We start from the raw sequence: 19224 nt of genomic DNA on the forward strand, positions 1-19224 counted from the left end.
AGCAGCTAGACAAAATAAACATTTGTTCTATTACCTTTTTGTTATGTTGCCATGGGAATCTGTGTTTAGGAACACTTATTTTCCGCAACTAGATGATAGAGCAGTTAAAAGGGGGATAGCTCCCATGAAAGAGGAGAGAAGCCTGTATCTATAAAGGCAAGGAAGACAATAAATCCTATGGGTTTTTATAGGGTTACATACATGCAGAATCTTTCAATCTCTTCAAATTAACCGATCCATTTCCATTTATTCAAGTTAACAGAGAAGGCTATGGGGCCTCACAGCTAAAACATTAAGAGGTAACAATAATCGGGGGAAGGTGGAGGGATGTAAAGCAGATGCAGGGCCAAATAAAACAAAAAATAAATGAGATCTGAAATGTTGGAGGAAGGTAAAAATGTCTTTTAAAGTATGACCCAATAGTACGAAAAAACCTAGAAGCCCAAAGAAGTTAGAAAACACTCAACCTGCCAGCAGGCTAATCTTCTTTTGTCAGCAGAAGTCTAGAGCTAATCTCTTTGCTCCCTTCCTTTTGGCAACAGAAACCTGAAAAAGTGAAATAAGCCCATGTTATTTAAAGAGCTGGACTGGAATACCCTGAATTTCCAGGGCCCAACAAAAATACTGGCTCCAGTACCCAGAGCCTTCTGGAATGACAGTTGTGCGCATGGGTTGGGGCTATGCGCCAATTTATCAGACTCCCCCATTCTACCCTCAAGTATTATTAGCACCTCTAATGGGGGGCTAATAGTTCTTATAACAGTTCTTATAAAGCCAGGTAAGGTCCTTCATGATTCTTGTGCCTCTGCAGCCCTCCACACTCTTCTACTACTATCTTGCCCCTGGTGCATTCAGTGCTAGCCAGACAGGTCTCCTAGCTATTCTGAAGAGGCCTTTGCCTCAGGGCCTTCACAATTCCTGATCTCTCACCCTGGAATGTTCTTCCCTCCACACCCAAGTCGAACCAGTGTCCTAGATCACCTCCTGCAGGTCTTTGCTCAACTGTCACTTCATCATCAAGGCCTAGCCTATCCTGCTTAAAAGTGCAACACAGCCATCCCAGTAATTCCTCTCCTTACCTTCTTTCCTTTCCCCTCAACACCAACCATCTGACATACTAAAAATGTTTTAGCTATTTAGTATCTACTTCTATTTTCATCCTCCTTAGAATAAAGTTTCTTATGGGCAGAAATTTTTGCCTTACTGTTCATACTCCATCTCCAACACCTGAAGAACGACCCATACAGAGTAGATGCTCAGAGTATCAGTAAAAACAGACAGTCCTGTCCTCAAGGAACCCATCTTTCTTTCCCTTTGTTTTCACAATCCTTACTATACTCCAAAGTGCAGATAACGGGACTAAAATCTATCCGTTTGTCCAAAGCTAAAATGTAGGGGTCATCCTAGACTCCTCTCTTCTGTACACTTTCTCCTCCACCTGCAGCCTAGGAGCCAACAACTCAGAATCTAGGACGTACTGGTCAAAAGTGCAGAATTTACAGACCACCATTTTCCTCATTCCTAGAATAAATTCTTAACAGGCTGAAATGCTGGAAGACTGGCTAATTTTATATATCTTTCATACACGTGCACTTAGTTTATGGAAATTTATTTACAAAAAAAACTTTCAAGTTTACAAAAGTTCTTTTTTTCTTTTGTTTTGTTTGCTGGTTTTGTTTTTCTTGTCCTGAAAAAACATGTGCGTGACTTCTAACTACATGGCAACCATGAGAGGAAATCCCTAGGTTCCAGGTCAGGGAAACCCACTTTACAATGAGCTTTTTATTGAGCATTACAGTAATGATACCTCTTGGATAGGAACAAATCAATACAAAATTTCACGGTAAAGGGCAAAAATCTAATGTATTTTTAAAAGCCTGGATAAGCAACTATTTCTATAATATCCTATACTTACATAACACAAAAATGTACAGATTGTCCCAAATTTACAAAATGCACAGTGAAGAATTCCAAACCAATAGAATTCATAGATTCAGGAGATAACTATTTGCAATAGTAATTACTTGGGGAAAAAATTTTAATCCGGGCAACGAGTTCATTTTTGGTCTATCATTTCTGAGGAAAAGATGTGACTTTAACAAGTTAGGTCAGGGGCAGCTCGGTGGCTCAGTAAGGTAAGCATCAGACTTCGGCTCAGGTCATGATCTCACAGTTCGTGGGTTCGAGCCCCGCCTTGGGCTCTGTGCTGACAGCTAGCTCAGAGCTGTCTCACAGACAAATTTAAAAAAATAAGTTACGTCACTAGCCCTCAGATTAGCTAAGCAATGACAGTGGTGGGATTGGAGCTGTACAGCCACAGCTCTATTGCAAGTGACTCAGTAACCCTTCTTCACAAAAGGAGGGATAAGGACAAACAGCACAGGAGAAGGTGTCATCGCACAACTTCAGCTGCTTATGTGTAGAAGAAAGAAGACTTCCAAAGTGTTGACACCCTAGAACCAAGTCCAAAGTACCACTGGCAAGCAAGTCATTCCTTCAGTGGATAAGTCTAGTTCTTCACCTATATAACCAGGTTAGTAACACCAGCCTTCAGAGAGCCAGTGAAGACTGAATGATAATGCTTGGAATGAAAATACTTTATAGTGTAAAAGCCCATACAAATATCAATTTATACTAAGTGAGAGTGATCTAAGCCCAGTGAATTTTTCCACCTTTGGATCCTCAGTGCCTCAGGGGCTCAGTGCCATCTGCACTGTTGCCCATGAAAGGCAAAGTCAACACACAGATCACCTCTGAGGCTAAGTTAGAGGGAAATCAAAAACAGAGTACTCTTCAGTATCAAGAAATTAAACTGGTGGAACTGAAAAGCCAGAGATTCACAATACCCTTATTTAAAAATAGGAGCCAGCAGAAAAGCAACAGTTAAAAAAGGGGGGAGGGATTCAATAAATAAAATGCAACTTTATAACAAACTTGACTGAATTCTTTCTTAAAAGTCTTTATATACCAATAATATAAATATTTGCCATTATCTTTAAACATTTATTGGTTGGTACTGGTAACAAGCCAATCACCTTGCTTTTAGTTACAAAGAAAAGCAAATGGGAACAAAGATCAGCATGGGCTAGATCACCACTAGAAAAATAAAGGGCATGCTCCTCTTACTGATCAGGAGTCAAGAAAGTCATCTTTGCATACTCAACAATGATGTATATTCATTTATTTGTGCCCTGGCTCATCCTAAAAGGGAAAAAAAAGAAGATTAAAAATGGTGAATAGCTAGTAACACTAAAACTTAGCTTTGTTTATTTTTATTATGTTTATGTATATACAATCTTGTTCCACAAAGCATTTAGGAAGTCAGATTTGTTATCTTAGTAAACTTTGCCATAGTCTTACTAAAAATCTTGTATGTGCTTTATATACTGATGATAAATATAAACCACACAGCAAAATGCCTAAAAGATAGTAAGCAATCCATAAAATGTGGTTATTATTTGCATTAAATTATTATTCACATAAGCTCTCCAAGGGAATGGATTACCTCATTCTGTCTTGTTCAGTGCTGTATCTCAAGAAACCTCGCCCATTACCTAGTCCATAGTTGGTATTCAATACTGTTGAATAAACAACTGAATATGACTTAAGAGTAATTCTCAACTCTCGCCTATTTTATGGCTACCAGTGCCCCACCTCCTCTAATCAACAGCAAAGGTCTGGAAAAACCATACCCAGAGGAAAGGCATTTAAGTTCCTGTTTATATTTCCTTAAACTCACCACAAAGAGTCCCCCCCCTTCTGTCTCCAAACCAGAAAATCAATGCTTCACAACAATGTATTCTTAAACAATTTTGCTTCATTTCCCCTCACAGACAATGTACAAAGTTCCTTAAAACTTCAAGACTTGGTTTAGTTCCCTTTACCCCTTAAAAAGAAAAGGCATATTTATAAAACCTTATCAACTCTCAATTTCATGTCTGATTCCTTGATCTTTGATTCATAATTGGTTATCATACAGGCTGCTACTTACTTTTTTACTATATACTTAGTACAAATTAAAATAATGAAAATAGGCTTAATATAAAAAACACTTTTAACTTCTACATCAAAGCCATCATACTTCTGAGCAATAAAATTAGGAAATTGACACATATTTTAGTGAAGCTGCAATCCTTAAAACACTTTCAGAGATTCTTTTTTGGAAGAGACTTCAGATCCCATTCTATGAGTCACACAAGAAATTCTGTCATTACTTTATAGTTACAACTCCTATTTGACCTAAAACAGTACCATCAATCTGAATACCTAATCTTTTTCACCAGACCATGAGTATAAACTCTCTTAAATTGGATTTGGTTTGATTTTGTTATTCCCTAAAATCAAATCTGCTCTCAAAGGATGAACATAGTGAAAACTAACACAGGCTCCAGAAAGGATACTGAAAGAAATTTTTTTAAAAAACGTTTTTGGCAACACCTGAAAAACTGCTAATTGAAGGAACAACAGTGAATGAGATAATGCTTACTTGTAAATCTAAATTTTGATATTTTCAATCCAAAATCAGTTACATTTGTTTATGGTCAATTGTCACATAGTATCGATGTTTTTTCCTCCACCAATATACAGATAGAGGTTACACTTTCAATCCCTTGGCAGAAATACTACTAAAAAACAAATGAACAAACCCTGCCTTCCTGTAAAAACACTTAAGAAACTTAACAGTGGTGTCTCTGAGGAAAGGAATAGCAGGGTTGGGGAACAAGAAAGGAAATGAGACTTCTCACTAAATATCCTTTCATATTTTTTTAATTTTATACACTGTGAACATGTTACCTAGTTTAAAAAAATCTGTGGGGAGTCTGGGTGGCTCAGTCGGTTGAGCTTCCGACTTTGGCTCAAGTTGTGGTCTCGCAGTTCATGGGTTCAAGCCCCGCATCCGGCTCTGTGCTGACAGCTCAGAGCCTGGAGCCTGTTTGGGATTCTGTGTCTCCCTCTCTCTCTGACCCTCCCCTGCTCACGTTGTCTCTCTCTCAGAAATAAGTAAAGCATTAAAAAAAATTTTTTTAATCTGTTTAACAAAGTACTTCAAAGTGTTGGATACTGTAAGCCAGAAAGTATAGCATTAAAGAAATATAAAGGTCATTTTAATGACACTTCACTGTAAATCTGGATCTCCAGTTCCAGTGCAAAGCTAGCCATATCAACAACAGGAAAACTCCAAGGACTTCTTTTCAAGTTCACTAAACTGCCCAGGGTGGAGCTATTCTGCTTTACCATTCCATTAAAGTTTAAATATCACTGGAAACAAAAACTTGGACCTACAAAAATTAACATGTCAATTCAAGAATGAAAAATAGAGGTAAGATAATAAGCTATTAAAGGAGCAACAATCTGAATACATCTTTGAAAATTAGCAAATTAATGACACACACATGTATATGTAGCAAAATGTTGCAAATTCCCTTCAAATGTGAACTGTCATCCTATAAAAATGAGGAAAGATGTCAAGCACAGTGCCATCAGCAACTTAACTCAAGCAGCTTGAGCTAGAAAATGCAATATGATCTGTTGCTTGACACAATTGCACAATCTCAATTACCCAGAAGATTCTACCAAAGAGGAAATTCATAGTGTGACTTTAAGAAACATAGGAATTATAAAGATTAACACGTCCAAAAGCCTGGAGTGTGTTCCAAAACAAAATAATAATAATAATAATTTTATAAAGTCCTTTCCAAATGATGCATGCGCATGAATACCCGAATTAGTTTCAGATCAGCAGCTCTCAAGTTACAGTATATCTAAAACACAGTGTAGAAAACCTAAGTTAGTGAAACATTTCAGATCCAGAAGTTTATGATGTCAATTTCAAACACACCATGTGAATCACAGCGGAGAAGTACCTCTTCCTTCCTTTGCGATACATTCCATATCTTTACGAAAACCACGGTGTACCTCGGGCTACAAATGTAGAGAAGTTCCCTGCAAAACTCTCTAAGGGACTTTAAATAACACAGTATTCGCAAGATGTCTTGCAATAAAAAAAAAAAAAAGAAAGAAAGAAAGAAAAAAAAAAAACCATGGACAGTAGCTCCCAGCCTTGTTAATAACTTTTTGATCTCGAGCGCGTCCAACGGATCTGAATCTCACTTGCTCCCAGTGAGAAAACTGTTTTGGTCAAACAATACTGAAATGAACAGGGGTATGTGACTAATCAGGGAGGCCTCCCGTTTCTCCTGCTGCAGCGTTCTTACAGGCACTACCACCCACCCCCACTCTGCGAAAAGGAAATACGCTTTCAGCCGGATCGGAAACACACCGCTCAAGCTGGCACTGTGCTCGCCGAGATAAAGTCGGCGTTTCAGGCTCTATGGGTCGCTGCGAATTCAAAAGAGAATGCTTCTCGGAATGAGGTTTCGAAAGAGGTTTGCAAAAAAACAGAAGCCAAGACAGAACGCCCTTCGTCGCCAGTTTGGTTCCGACGACCGCGGTCTCCCGGCCGAGCTTTGCCTTTCGGCTTCTCCCCGCAGCTCCCAGGGCTGGTCGTCTGCCTGGAGGGCAGGCTCGGCGCCCAAAGCGGGCGCACCTCCGGCGAGGGTCTTTCTGCTCGAGGCTGGCAGGGAGACCCCTCGAAGAGACACCCCCGCCTCCAGGCCGGCCTCCGGAGCAGCAACCGTCCCCCTCCCCCCGACAGGCGCAGGGTGAGAGCCAGGGCCGAGGACCTGCACCACCGGCACCACCGCCCACCAAGGACCTGCATCTTGCACACAGCTGATCGCCCACCCTGCGGGTGCAGAGTGACGGCTGCAAGGGGTACAGGGAGGGCAGGACGAGGGTCGAAGGGGCAGCAATGCCCTCCCCCAAGGAAAATTCCTGCCGCTTGGTGCATCGCGGAGCTGCGGGGGCAGGCCTGGCTCTGGGGCATTAAGGGCCACCCAGCCCCACCGCAGCTCCAGGCCCGGTGACACTCACCAGACGGAGCCATAGGCACCGGAGCCCACCGGGGACAGGTTCTGGTAACGCTCGGGCACCTCCCAGATTGTCTTGTTCAGCTCCTGCCGGTAGAACGTGGGCCTCTCCTGAGACATCTTCCAGCGGCTGCCGCGGGGCTAGGAGGTGGCCCTGAGGGGCCCCGCCTGCGCCCGCACCGGCTCCCCCGGCCCTCGTCGCCCGCCTGGACGGGCGGGGACCCGGCGCTGGCAGGCGGCGCAGGTGCGGCAGACGCGACCCCGCCGAGTCCCGCGCGCGCGCGCGCGCGGACCCTGTCAGCCGCAGCTGCTGAACGCTCCTCAGCGACCCGGGCGAGCCCGGCTGAGGGCAAGGGCACGCTCCGGGGCTCGAGGCTGCGCCCACCACGCTCTCCCTGCACCCTCTCCCCGAGCAGGCCGACTCTGGGCTGCGCCGCGGGACTACCGCTCCAGCTGCAGCGCCCGCTGAGGTTCCAGTGGTCGCGGTTCCAGAGCCAGCGAACAGGAGCCTCTGGCCGTACTCTCGCGAGAACAGCTCCCGGGACTCTCCGCGGGTCGAGATTTTACCCAATATGGAACCCGCCCACGGGCGGGGGTTGACGACGGGAGAGGATGGGAGGAGCACGTCTCGCGAGAAAAAGACCAACAGCTGGCGACCAGAGGCAGGAACTCTCAGGGACTGTTCTTAAGGGCGCGAAGGCGGACTGGGGGAAGGAAGGGATAAGTGGGCAACACATGCAGCGTGCGCCCCACCGTGGCCGGCGGGGCAAATGCCGGCCTCCGTGCTGGAGAGCGACCGTGAGTAATAGGGTGTCGGGAAAAGAACCAGAAGATCTTAGAACTGCGGAGAGTCACCAGCAGCCGAGCATCTGCTCAGCGGAACCCCTAATTCCCAAGAAATACATACATTTTAAAAAAGGAAGGTTCTGGCCAGAAAGCTGTTGTATTCCATCCGCTCAAGGACATACGGCTTATTCTTCGGCATTCTGACGAAAACTGTCCCCAAAGCAAATATTAGCCCTGCATTAAGGCTGAGGTTTTTCCACCTAAACTCTCCTAGTGGTTCTTAAGCTTTTATGTGCAGAAGAATCATTCTGGGTGCTTAAACACGCAGAGTCCCAGGACGCACAGGGAGTCTAAGAGGAGAGGCTCAGCGATGGAGCCAAGGATGCGCATCTTTACAATATGCCCCAGGTCGTTCTGATTCAGGAAAGTCTCCGGTATCTCCCTTTGAGAAGGATTTCTGAAATCATTACTCTGAAGATTTGAAACTGAGCCCTGCCCTGAAGAGCTTCCAGCGAAGATGATTTTAAGCATTTGATTCACGCCTGTCAGATTAAGAAGGAGTAACAAGGCAGACTGTTGTAGGGCAGTGTCGCATTAGGCAAGTCAATGGGCCTTCTTAACCTCGTACCTCATTCCAGTTTCTGCAAAAAGAATTCCTGCCTTACATTTCCACCTAACAGGGTCATTTGTAAAGCTGAACAAGATAATCAGTGTGGATGGGCAAGGTATAATAACTGTATACCTACTTTGTTAAAGTTACAGTCTCTTTAGAAATAACCAGATCCAAGCCAGGACACTTCTCAGCCCTTCCCATGATTATTCTCTTCGGTGTTTTGCTTCCCTTGGAGCCCTCAAAGTTTGCCTATCTTGTCCCAGCATCTAGCACAGTGCCTAGAACATAATAGGTACCCCATAAATATTTATTGAACAAATTATGAATAATGAGCATGATCTCGTTTAGGAGGTGGTGCAGGATCTTTAGTTCTCGAAGGAAACAAAAACAAAAAACCAGAGCCATGGATGATTGGTGGAAAGCCTTTCTTGGCTTCTGTGTAGCTTAGCCTGGGTTCTCTTGCCTATGAGGAGGACATGCTGCTTGAAAATCTTCCAAGACAACCTGCAGGTTAGGGAGCTTTCCAAGAAAGAATGAAGGTTGAAGGAGGAAGTGAGAGCAAAAATGTCACTGAAAAAAATGGCAAGTGGGAGTGGGGAATCAAGGAGATGACTGGAAGTAGGAATCCTAAAGGATTCATATAATTATCCAACAAATTAGTATGGTGAAGTGGGAGTGACTGAAGGGTAAAGTTTCAGGAGGCAATCCATTCACTCACTCATTCAACAAATACGTATTGATTGCCCGCTAGGTTTGGGCACTTTTTTTTTTTTTTTTTTTTTTTTTATTTCTAGGAGAGAGAGAGACAGCGTGAGCAGGGGAGGGTCAGAGAGAGAGGGAGTCACAGACTGAAACAGGCTCCAGGCTCTGAGCTGGCAGTCAGCACAGGGCCCGACGCGGGGCTCGAACCCACGAACCGCGAGATCATGACCTAAGCGAAAGTCGGACGCTTAACCGACTAAGCCACCCAGGCGCCCCGGTTTGGGCACTTCTGATTTAAAGGTGATCAAAAACCAGGTTGCTGCCTCCATGGAGTTTACAAATAAGAACAGGGCAAGCATCCAATTGTTCAAATTTATTGAGCACTTACTGCATCTACCACATTGTTTATGCACGGATAATGCAGCAGTTAATGAGAGAAAAGTCCCCGCCCTTATGGGGGGTGACAATTTACAAAAAGGAATAAGTCCAGTGACTGCTATGTTAGACACTGACAAAGGCATGGAGCCAAGTGTAGAACTGCAAAGGCGCCAAGCGGGAATCCAAGGCGTAGTTACAGACAGTGACACGGACCGGGTAAACTTCAGAAGGTTAAAGGGCAGGGAGCAGATCAAGAGACCGGGGCGGGAGAAGGTCCTTCAGGAGGAGGAGCCAGGCTTGCGGGCCAGAGAGCTAGGGTTGGAGACCTGGGTGACTCTCTTTTGCGTCCTTGTGTGTCCTGACAAGGTCGTCGGGTGACTTAAGTGAATCTCTGGGCGTGAAGTGCGGGGCACGAGGCCTGGCATCAAGGGGGCCCCCAAAGCAAGTGGAGCCCTGGGTGGCACAGGGTTAAGGGGCTTCCCTGGCCCGAATGGCCCCCGCTCGGGGCTCGGACCGCAGCTGCCCGTGCTCTCCTTCCTCGCCCCCCACTCTGGTCCCCCCCCCCCCCCCCCCCCGCCCGCCAGAACGGCCTCGGGTTCGGCCGCAACGGCTCGGGAACGGCCGGCGTCCGCGTCTACAGCGCCGCCAGCCGGGCCGGAGCTGCGTCGGACCGCAGCGTCCGCCCCCGCGCCCCCGCCGGAGAAGCAGGTGGAGCCGCGGCGGAGGGCTGCCCGGGGCCGGGGGCTGCAGGTCTGAGCCGGGCGCGGGCGTCCGGGTGCCGGGCGCCGGCCGGGGTGACCCTCCGAGGTCCCGGGGCGGGGGCTGCGTCAGGGGCCGGCAGGGCCAGGCGCGTCGCGGGCGCTCAGCTCAGGGTTTGTGAAATGAATGAATGACGGTAGTCCGCGATGGCTGCCCTCTCAGAGGCATCTCGTCTGCTTGTGAAAGGCCGTCGACCCGCAAGGACAAGAGGCGATGCGCGCGATTTGCAGTTTCAAACTCTTTGGTCCGGCGGGTCCGGGGCCCAAGCCTCCTCCACCACCGGCTCCTCCCGCGGCCCCTCTGCCCGGGCGCGCCCTCTACTTTCAGACCTCGCGGCTCTGTTCACTCTCCTCCTTGGGACTGAGGCCCCCACCCCCATCCCCACCCCCACCCCCGCCTGCCTTGTCTCCTTTCTCTTTCTCTCAACTCCCACTAATGTATCAGTGTCCCCCTGGGAAGCCTTGTCCCACATGCCCACCCTGACAATGAGTTTCTCTCCAACACACCCCCCTGGTAACAGTCTCACCAAGTCGCACGGAAGGTCGTTGTGTATGCGTGTCAGCTCCTTGACGCTGTCGGCCCAGGCCTCAGGGCTCGTCATCCGCAGCCACCAGCCAGCGTGACTGAAAGGTACCGAAGGCAATGCTTGTGCCTTTCTATATTATTCCAAATACCTTCCCTATAAACATGGAGGTGGGAACGGGCAAAAGGCTATTGTTTCTGATGGGATTGCAAATGCTTATTGGAAATTTTGGAAGTGACTTTTACCTTACCATGATTATAGAGAATATAGGAGAGACGACAGTATGAGGCGAAAGATATTCTTGCAACTAAACTAAGATTCGGGATTTCCCGTCTATCAGGTTAATAGATAATTGGGTTGCATTTAAATTTTTTATTCTTGACCTTTAAAATACTTTCAACGTATTATGTAAATGAATCAACAGATGGCTGGCTGGCTGGGGGTAGTTCGGGGGATATAGGGGCTAGGTCAAATGTGCCTTTTTTTTTTTTTATGTTTATTTTTGAGGGGGAGAGAGAGACAGAGCGCGCGCAAGCGGAGCAGGGACAGAAAGAGGGGGCGGAGCGTCCAAAGCCTGCTCTGTGCTGATAGCAGCGAGCCCGATGTGGGGCTCAAACTCCTGAGCTATGAGATCATAACCTGAGCCAAAGTCAGACACTCAGCCGACTGGGCCACCCAGGTGCCCCAAAAGTGCCTGTTTTTTTTTTCTTAACATTTTTTTAAATGTTTATTTTTGAAAGAGAGAGACACAGACTACAAGCAAGGGAGGCAGAGAAAGAGGGAGACACAGAACTTGAAGCAGCCAATGTCAGAGAAATTACTGCCTGTGTTCTCTTCAAGGATTGTTATGGCTCAGGTTTTACACTTAGGTCTTTAATTCATTTTGAGGGTATTTTTAAAAATGCTTATTTATTTTGAGGGAGAGAGAGAGTGAGAGAGAGCATGTGTGTGAGTGCGGAATGGCAGAGAAAGAAAGAGAGAATCCCAAGCAGGCTCTGTGCTGTCTGCACAGAGCCCTATGTGGGGCTCCATCTCACTAACTGTGAGAGCATGATGTGAGCCGAAAGCAAGAGTCAGACACTTAACAGACTGAGCCACCCAGGCACCCGTTGAGTTTAGTTTTATGTAGGGTAAAATAAAGTAATCCAGTTTCATTCTTTTGCATTCTGCTGTCCAGTTTTCCCAATACCATTTGTGAAGACTCTTTTTCCCACTGTGTGTTTATTCCTCCTTTGTCGGAGATTAATTGACCATATAATTGTGGATTTATTTCTGGGTTTTCTTTTTTCTTCTTCTTCTTAAATAGTTTATTGTCAAGTTGGTTTCCATGGGTTTTCTATTCTAATCTGTTTTGGTGCCAGTACCGTACCGTTTTAATTACTATCGCTCCGTAATATAACTTGAAGTCTGGAATTGTTGCTCCTCTGGTTTTGTTTTTCTTATTCAAGATTGCTTTGGCTATGTGGGGTCTTTTGTGGTTCCATACAAATTTTAAGATTGTTTATTCTAATTCTGGGAAACTTGTTGTTTCAGATACTAAGTACCTAAAAAATCCAGGTTCAACCCAGCATTCTAGGCCCTCCAGGAATAGGCCTCAACCTACTTTTTTGGACTTGATCCTGACTTTACTCCATCTACTGAGTTACTTGCTTTATATTATCTCTGTAACTTTATCTTATTCTCATCCTGAAATACCTGATTCTTCTCCCTGCCCCCAGTTTAGACAGAGCAGAGCTCAAATCATACCCACCCCCTAGGAGGCCTTTCTCATCCCCCTTGGTTGGAATTATTAACCTCACTCTGTAGGAGGTCACAAGGTATTTGGGTGTGGCATTTTTGGGGACCAGAAAAACGAGATTCAGGTTCGAGCTCTGCTATTTAAGCCTTTGATGACTCTGAGAAACTCACTAAACTCATTAGAAAAATGGGTACAATCAGTATCAGGAAAATAGTACCTCTCTTGAGAGGATGTGTGTGAAGAACCCAGCATATAGCAGGATAGCAATAAATGTTAATACCATCTTTCCCACTTCTAAATTCTTACAGCACTATATTTTGGGATTTTTATTCTTCTAAACTACAGAGTCTTTGTTCTTTTGCTAGCACTCAGCAAATGTTTGTGGAACACTAAATTAATTGACCACCGATGAAATAGTAGGTGAATTCTTAAGTCACAAAAAAAGGCTAAGAGCGCATATGGTAGAAATTTATAAAATTGTGGAAAGAAAAGCAGAGACCTATCCAAACTGAGTCTGCTAGGTGGGGGCTACTTCTGAAATATCAATGACATAGATTGAAGACCATAAAATGAAGTCTTACTTTCTGTAAGTGAACTAGTGGGATCATGATACCTCCAAAGGACATGACTACAGAAAATAAAAAAGTACATTAGTTTGGAGAGAGAATTAGAAAAATTCTTGGGGGATAAGGCTCTTGGTGCAAAGGTCACACACTGATGGTCCACAGGCTGATTCTGCCCTGCAGAGGTGTTTTGTTCAATGGGATGTGTGAAGTAGTTGACAACATTTCCAAGTCAGAAGACCTCAGATAAAAATCTGAGATAAGGGGCGCCTGGGTGGCTCTGTTGGTTAAGCATCCAACTTCAGGCTCTGGTCATGATCTCACAGTTGGGCTCTGTGCTGACAGCTCAGAGCCTGGAGCCTACTTTGGATTTTGTGGCTCCCACTCTCTCTGCCCCTTCCCCGCTCAGTCTCTCTTTCCTTCAAAAATAAATAAACATTAAAAATCCATTAAGGAAGAAAGGAAGGAAGGAAGGGAGGGAAGGAGGGAGGGAGGGAGGGAGGAAGGGAGGGAAGGGAGGGAGGGAGGGAGGGAGGAAGGAAGGAAGGAAGGAAGATCTGATCTGGCCATGCTGGGCCCATGTGACCCATGCCAGCCAGTTGCTGAAACTGAGTACCCTTTCTGCCTCTGTCAGCTCCAGTGTCACCCCCACCCCAACCCCATCCCCCATGCCTCAACGAACATATTGCCTGCTTCCTGCCAATCCTGCCTTAGCGCCACTTTCAGGAACAAAATGCTGGATTCAAGACCCTGGACCCAACCCAGGATGGCCATTTTCATCAGCTCAGTATACTTAGCAGGTTACGGGGCTCTCTCAGTTGCCAGAAACAGATACATTCTAGTAATAGAAGCTTGTAAGATTACATAGGAAGGGGCGCCTGGATGGCTCAGTTGGTGAAGGGCCTAACTTCGGCTCAGGTCACCATCTCGCAGTTAGTGGCTTTGAGCCCTGCATTGGACTCTCTGCTGTCAGCAGAGCCTGCTTGAGATCCTCTGTCCCCATCCTATCTTCCCCTCCCCCACTCACACTTTCTCTCTCTCTCTCTCTCTCTCTCTCTCAAAAATAAACATTCAAAAAAAAAATTACATGGGGGGGCGCCTGGGTGGCTTAGTCGGTTAAGGGTCCGACTTTCACTTAGGTCATAATCTCACGGTTCGTGGGTTCGAGCCCCGCATCGGGCTCTGTGCTGACTGCCAGCTCAGAGCCTGGAGCCTATTTCAGAGTCTGTGACTCCCTCTCTCTCTGACCCTCCCCTGCTCACGCTGTCTCTCTCTCCTAGAAATAAATAAAAATATTAAAAAAAATTATATGGGAAAAGTGAAGAGACGAGTGAATGAATATTCCTATGGGTGGGGGAAACAATGGGGAAAATATTACTTGTTTTAATGTCCAGTTCTGTTTTTTTCTGTAAAAGACACAAATTACTAATTCTCTCAAGTGATACATTGTAAAATACCTTTTCCATCCTCTCCTATATTCCCCAACCATAGTCTCACTTTATTGAATTGTGATCTTTAATTCACAGGAGTGGATCTACCACACACAATCCTTACCCAGTGCTTTGAAAGGAAATATACAGTTTTGGACTATGGCCCAGTTAGTTCACTTTTCAAAAATCTTGGTTTTATCACCTATAAAATGGGGATAATAGCAATATTAGGATTGTTGTGGAAATCACATGAAATAACTCATGAAAAAAATTGATTGCAATGTTTGGTATGTAGTAAGTGCTCTATAAATATTGGTGATGATGATGATACATGACCATTCTGAAGGAAAACAAAGTTGCTGACACATTCAACTCATTTTCAGTTTCACCTCTAAAAGAACTACTTGGGTAATCTACATATTTGGAGTGTTTACCTATGTACCTTATAGCTATGTGATATATATAGGTATATATACTTGCCCCTAATCGTATCACTAGTTAGAAAAACAGCCAGGCCTGGAATCCCAGTCTCCTGATGCCCTGTGCATGGTTTTTTCTGCTCCAGGTGGTGCTACTAACAGGGTACTTGACCGTCATTCAAGAAATATATGTTGAGGGCTTGCTAAGTATCAGGTACTATTCTGACACCTGTGGATACAGCCATGGACAAAGTCCTGCCTCCTGGGCTTAGACAATGGATAGACATTGAGTCAGGTCCTGACAAGTGCTATGAAGAAAAAGAAAGGATAAAGGGAAGAAGATGTTGTATTGACCACTTAATCTTTAGTGTTTTCAGTGAAAATTGGAGGTGATACTAACTTACCTCTTAATCATTTCCCCACAACATAGCAACATAATTGAATGTAAAGAAAACAAGGCTTCCTAGCAAGATATTTGGGTTCTAGTCCTGATTCTAATTATTAAACAACCAAGGCTGTTTAGACTTCTGTGTTTCCCTATTTGAAAAATGAAAGAAATATACACCTTGAATTTTTTTATAGAGTGGTTTTGGGTACAAAGCTGTCCGAGAGAAAGTTGTTATAAAACACCATTATAAATGTAAAATATCATTACGTAGAAATTTTATTTCCATAAAAATGTACCAAGAGTCTAGATTTAAAAAAAAATTTTTTTTTTAATCTCTTTCCACTCAACCAGAAATGATGCAACCAGAGAAGGGCTTCCAGAGTTTTGGATCTAAATATAGGCCAAATTCTTTCACCTATGACGTCAAACGAGATGTGTACAACGAGGAAACCTTTCAACGAGAACACAGAAGGAAGAGCATTTCCTCTGGGAACTTGGATATTGACATCACCACCTTCAAACACCACGTCCAGTGCCGGTGGGTATGCAGGGTCACTCAGCTGCCTCCAAGCTGTCAGCACCAAAACTCTACTCCTCTGGTGACGACTTCTGTCTTCCTCCTCTAAATTCAGGCCCCTTAGTTTACCATGTAATTTTTCTTCGGTCATTTGTTTGTTTGTGGTTTGTCTTATAGCACCCTCCTGATGATAAATTTCTTGGGCTTTAAGATCTTGGGTGTCCCCCACGGCACCTAGGGATAATATTTAATAAATACACTGATTGATTAACCACTATTACCAGTTTCCTAACAAGAAGGAACTAGGATGGACTAATTTTTTTTTTAATTTTTAATGTTTATTTTTGAAGGAGAGAGAGACAGAACACAAGTGGGGAGGGGCAGAGAGAGAGACACACACAGAATCCAATGCAGGCTCCAGGCCCTGAGCTGTCAGCACAGAGCCTGATGCAGGGCTTGAACTCACAAACCACAAGAGTCCATTCTAGGATGGACTAATTGCTGGCAGCAGAATGAGATGCTTCCAACTTCATGTGCAGCGGTGCCCACCTAGTCCTGAAGTCGTACAACGTAGGGCTCACTGCCTGACACCCGCTGTGACGGTGTAGGTCCTACGTTCAGTTAACCTGTTTTTGCGCTGCAAACCTTTTAGCAGTCTGGTAAAGCTTATGAACATCTTTTCAGAATAATTTATTTTTCACTTTTAAAAATTGTGGTAAAACATGTGTAACATAAAATTGACCATTTTAACCAGTTTGAAATGTACAAATTTAACCATTAATGAGATTTCACGATGTTGTGCAACCATCACCACTGTTTGCAAAAAGTTTTCATCATCCCAACCAGAAACCTTGCACCCATTAAGCAATAATTCCCTGCTTCCCCCTCCCCCTCCCCCTTGGTAACCTCTCCTCTATGTTCTGTCCCTATGCCTCTTCTAGATATTTCCCTTTTTTTTTTTTAAGTTTATTTATTTATTTGGAAAAAGTGAGAGAGAGAGAGAACACCAGGCAAGGGAGGGGCAGAGAGGAAGGGAGGGAGAGAGAGAGACTCACGAGCAGGCTATGCGCTGACTCACAAACCATGAGATAGTGACCTGAGCCAAAATCTAAAGTCAGATGCTTAACTGACTGAGCCACCCAGGCACCCCTAGATATTTCATTTAAGTGTAATCACCCAATTTTTGTCTTTCATGTCTGGTTTGTTTCACTTAGCATAATGTTTTCAAAGTTCATCTATGTTGTAGCCTGGATTAACACTTCATTCCACTTTAATGGCAGATGATATCCCATTGTATGTATATATCACATTTTGTTTATCCATTCATCTCTTGATGGACACTTGGGTTGTTTCCACTTTGGGGCTATTGTGAATAATTCTGCTGTGAATATTGGCATAGGAGTATCTGTTTGAGAACCCGTTCCCAATTTTTAAGGTATATACCTGAGAGTAGAATTGTTGGATCATATGGTGACTCTATATTTAACTTTTTTGAGAAACCACCAAACTTTTTCACAGTAGTACACCACTGTACATTCACCCTAGAAATGTACAAGCATTCCCAATTACTCTGTATCCTCTTCAACTTGTGTTATTTTCCATTTTTAAAAAATACAGCCATCCTATTAGGCATGAAGTGGTATCTCACTGTGGGGTTTTGCTTTGTTTTTTGCATTTCCCTAATAACTAAATGTGTTGAGCATCTATTTATGTGCTTATTGGTCATTTACTTGTAGAGCTTCTTTGAGGAAATGTCTATTTACCTCCTCTACCCTTTTTAAAATTAGGTTGCCTTTTTATTGTTGAGTTATAGTAGTTTTCTATATATCTTAGATATTAAATCCTTATCAGATATATAATTTGCAAATATTTTCTCCCATTTTGTGGATTGTCTTTTCTGTGGGTTGATAGTGTCCTTTAGTGCACAACAGGTTTTCACTTTAATGAAATCTGGTTTATCTGTTTTTTTGTTTTGTTGCTTATGATTTTTATGTCATATTTAAGAAACTATTGTGAAATCCAAGGTTATGAAGACTTTCCTCTATGTTTTCTTCTAAGAGTTTTATGGTTTTAGCTTTTAAATTTAGATTATTTTCCATTTTGAGTTAATTTCGCGTATGCTATAAAGTAAGGGTCTGTCTCCATTCTTTCCATGTGGATATCCCATTTTCCCAGCACCATTTGTTGAAGAGACAGTTCTTTCCCCATGGAATGATCTTGGCCAGAATACTTTTTAATGTATAAAATACATAGGATTATAAAGGAAACCAGTTATGTTGAAATACAGCTGTCAGAAAAAATACCACAATTATGTTATTTAATAATATGGATCTAATAACTACCATAATTTCAAACCAGTGATGAAACAAATGATATTTTATGATCTCTGCAGCAATTTTAATGAAAATATTTTATGAAAATATTGTGATTTTGACTAGTGACAAGGTCAGGTTCTGCTGATACTATAGTGGTTTGCTGTCAGTGTTCATAATTGAAGGAAATGCTAAATTTCAGTTAGGAGGTAGTGAAAATAAAGATATAATTTTTCCTAACTTCATATATACTCTACAAATTCTATCTGTAGACCCCAGGGGGGTCCATAGACCTCAGGTTAAGGATGCTTTGTGACCTATATCATGATATTAACCCTAATTATCCAAGTTGTCCTCACTCACACTTGGGATTTTCGGTCCCTGTCATCCCTTGATTTATCACTACGGTTGGCATGTGTTGGGTGACAAGAGAGAAAGGCCTCCACGCAGCCCTATTATAGACCTTCCTTACTGAAGCCTTTGTCCATATCCTGCCTTTTGCAAGGTGTAGTCTTGGAGACCCTCCCTGGTCCCACATCACTACTCTCATTTTCTCTGCTCCCGCTGGGTCAGAGGTCATATGTCAAAGAGGGAATTTGGGGGCACGTTGGCTTTGTCTCTATAAAAGAAGTGTCTTTTCCTGACTTATACTTCATTACAAAAGGTATGTATACTTCATCACAAAGGGCCTGGGGGGCTCAGTCTGTTCAGCATCCAACTCTTGGCTTCGGCTCAGGTCAGGATCTCAGAGTTTGAGTTCAAGCCCCTCATTGAGCTCTGCACTGACAGTGCAGAGCCTGCTTGGAATTTCTCTCTCCCTCTCTCTCTGCCCCTCTTTGGCTTGCTCTCTCTCTCTCATACACAAAATAGACAACCATGAAAAATTTTTTTAAAAAAATTGGGGCGCCTGGGTGGCTTAGTCGGTTAAGTGTCCGACTTTCGCTTAGGTCATGATCTCGTGGTTCGTGGGTTCGAGCCCCGCATTGGGCTCTGTGCTGACTGCCAGCTCGGAGCCTGGAGCCTGTTTCAGTCTGTGACTCCCTCTCTCTCTGACCCTCCCCTGCACACACCTGCTCTCCCTCTCCCTCTCTCTCTCTCTCTCTCTCCTATAAATAAAAAAAACATTAAAAAAAAAATTTTTAAAAAAAAAAATATTCCTCACAAAGT

The 19224-nt window shown here is 44.0% G+C and overlaps 2 protein-coding genes across 6 annotated transcripts in view; one reads left to right on the forward strand and one right to left on the reverse strand.

The window, feature by feature from the left end:
* MAPK14 (mitogen-activated protein kinase 14) overlaps positions 1-7460 on the reverse strand; it is a 74507-nt gene extending 67047 nt beyond the window's left edge. The window contains exon 1 of one of the 3 annotated variants that reach the window (XM_039235271.1): positions 6934-7456. In XM_039235271.1, the coding sequence (XP_039091202.1) occupies positions 6934-7049 (116 nt within the window). In that variant the 5' untranslated portion in view covers positions 7050-7456. Of the gene's footprint in view, positions 1-6933 lie in introns of all 3 variants that reach the window. The other 2 variants (XM_039235270.1, XM_039235272.1) reach the window with 2 other exon arrangements.
* Positions 7461-10070: 2610 nt separating this feature from the next.
* The window catches only part of SLC26A8 (solute carrier family 26 member 8), a 69647-nt gene continuing 60493 nt past the window's right edge, over positions 10071-19224 (forward strand). For 2 of the 3 annotated variants that reach the window (XM_039235247.1, XM_039235246.1), the window contains exons 1-2: positions 10071-10158; positions 15580-15766. In XM_039235247.1, the coding sequence (XP_039091178.1) occupies positions 15582-15766 (185 nt within the window). In that variant the 5' untranslated portion in view covers positions 10071-10158; positions 15580-15581. The remainder of the gene's footprint in view (positions 10159-15579; positions 15767-19224) is intronic. The other variant, XM_039235245.1, reaches the window with a different exon arrangement.

The sequence above is a fragment of the Hyaena hyaena genome, unplaced genomic scaffold (assembly GCF_003009895.1).
Source record: "Hyaena hyaena isolate Hyena2069 unplaced genomic scaffold, ASM300989v1 scaffold_96, whole genome shotgun sequence".
Taxonomy (NCBI): Eukaryota; Metazoa; Chordata; class Mammalia; order Carnivora; family Hyaenidae; genus Hyaena; species Hyaena hyaena.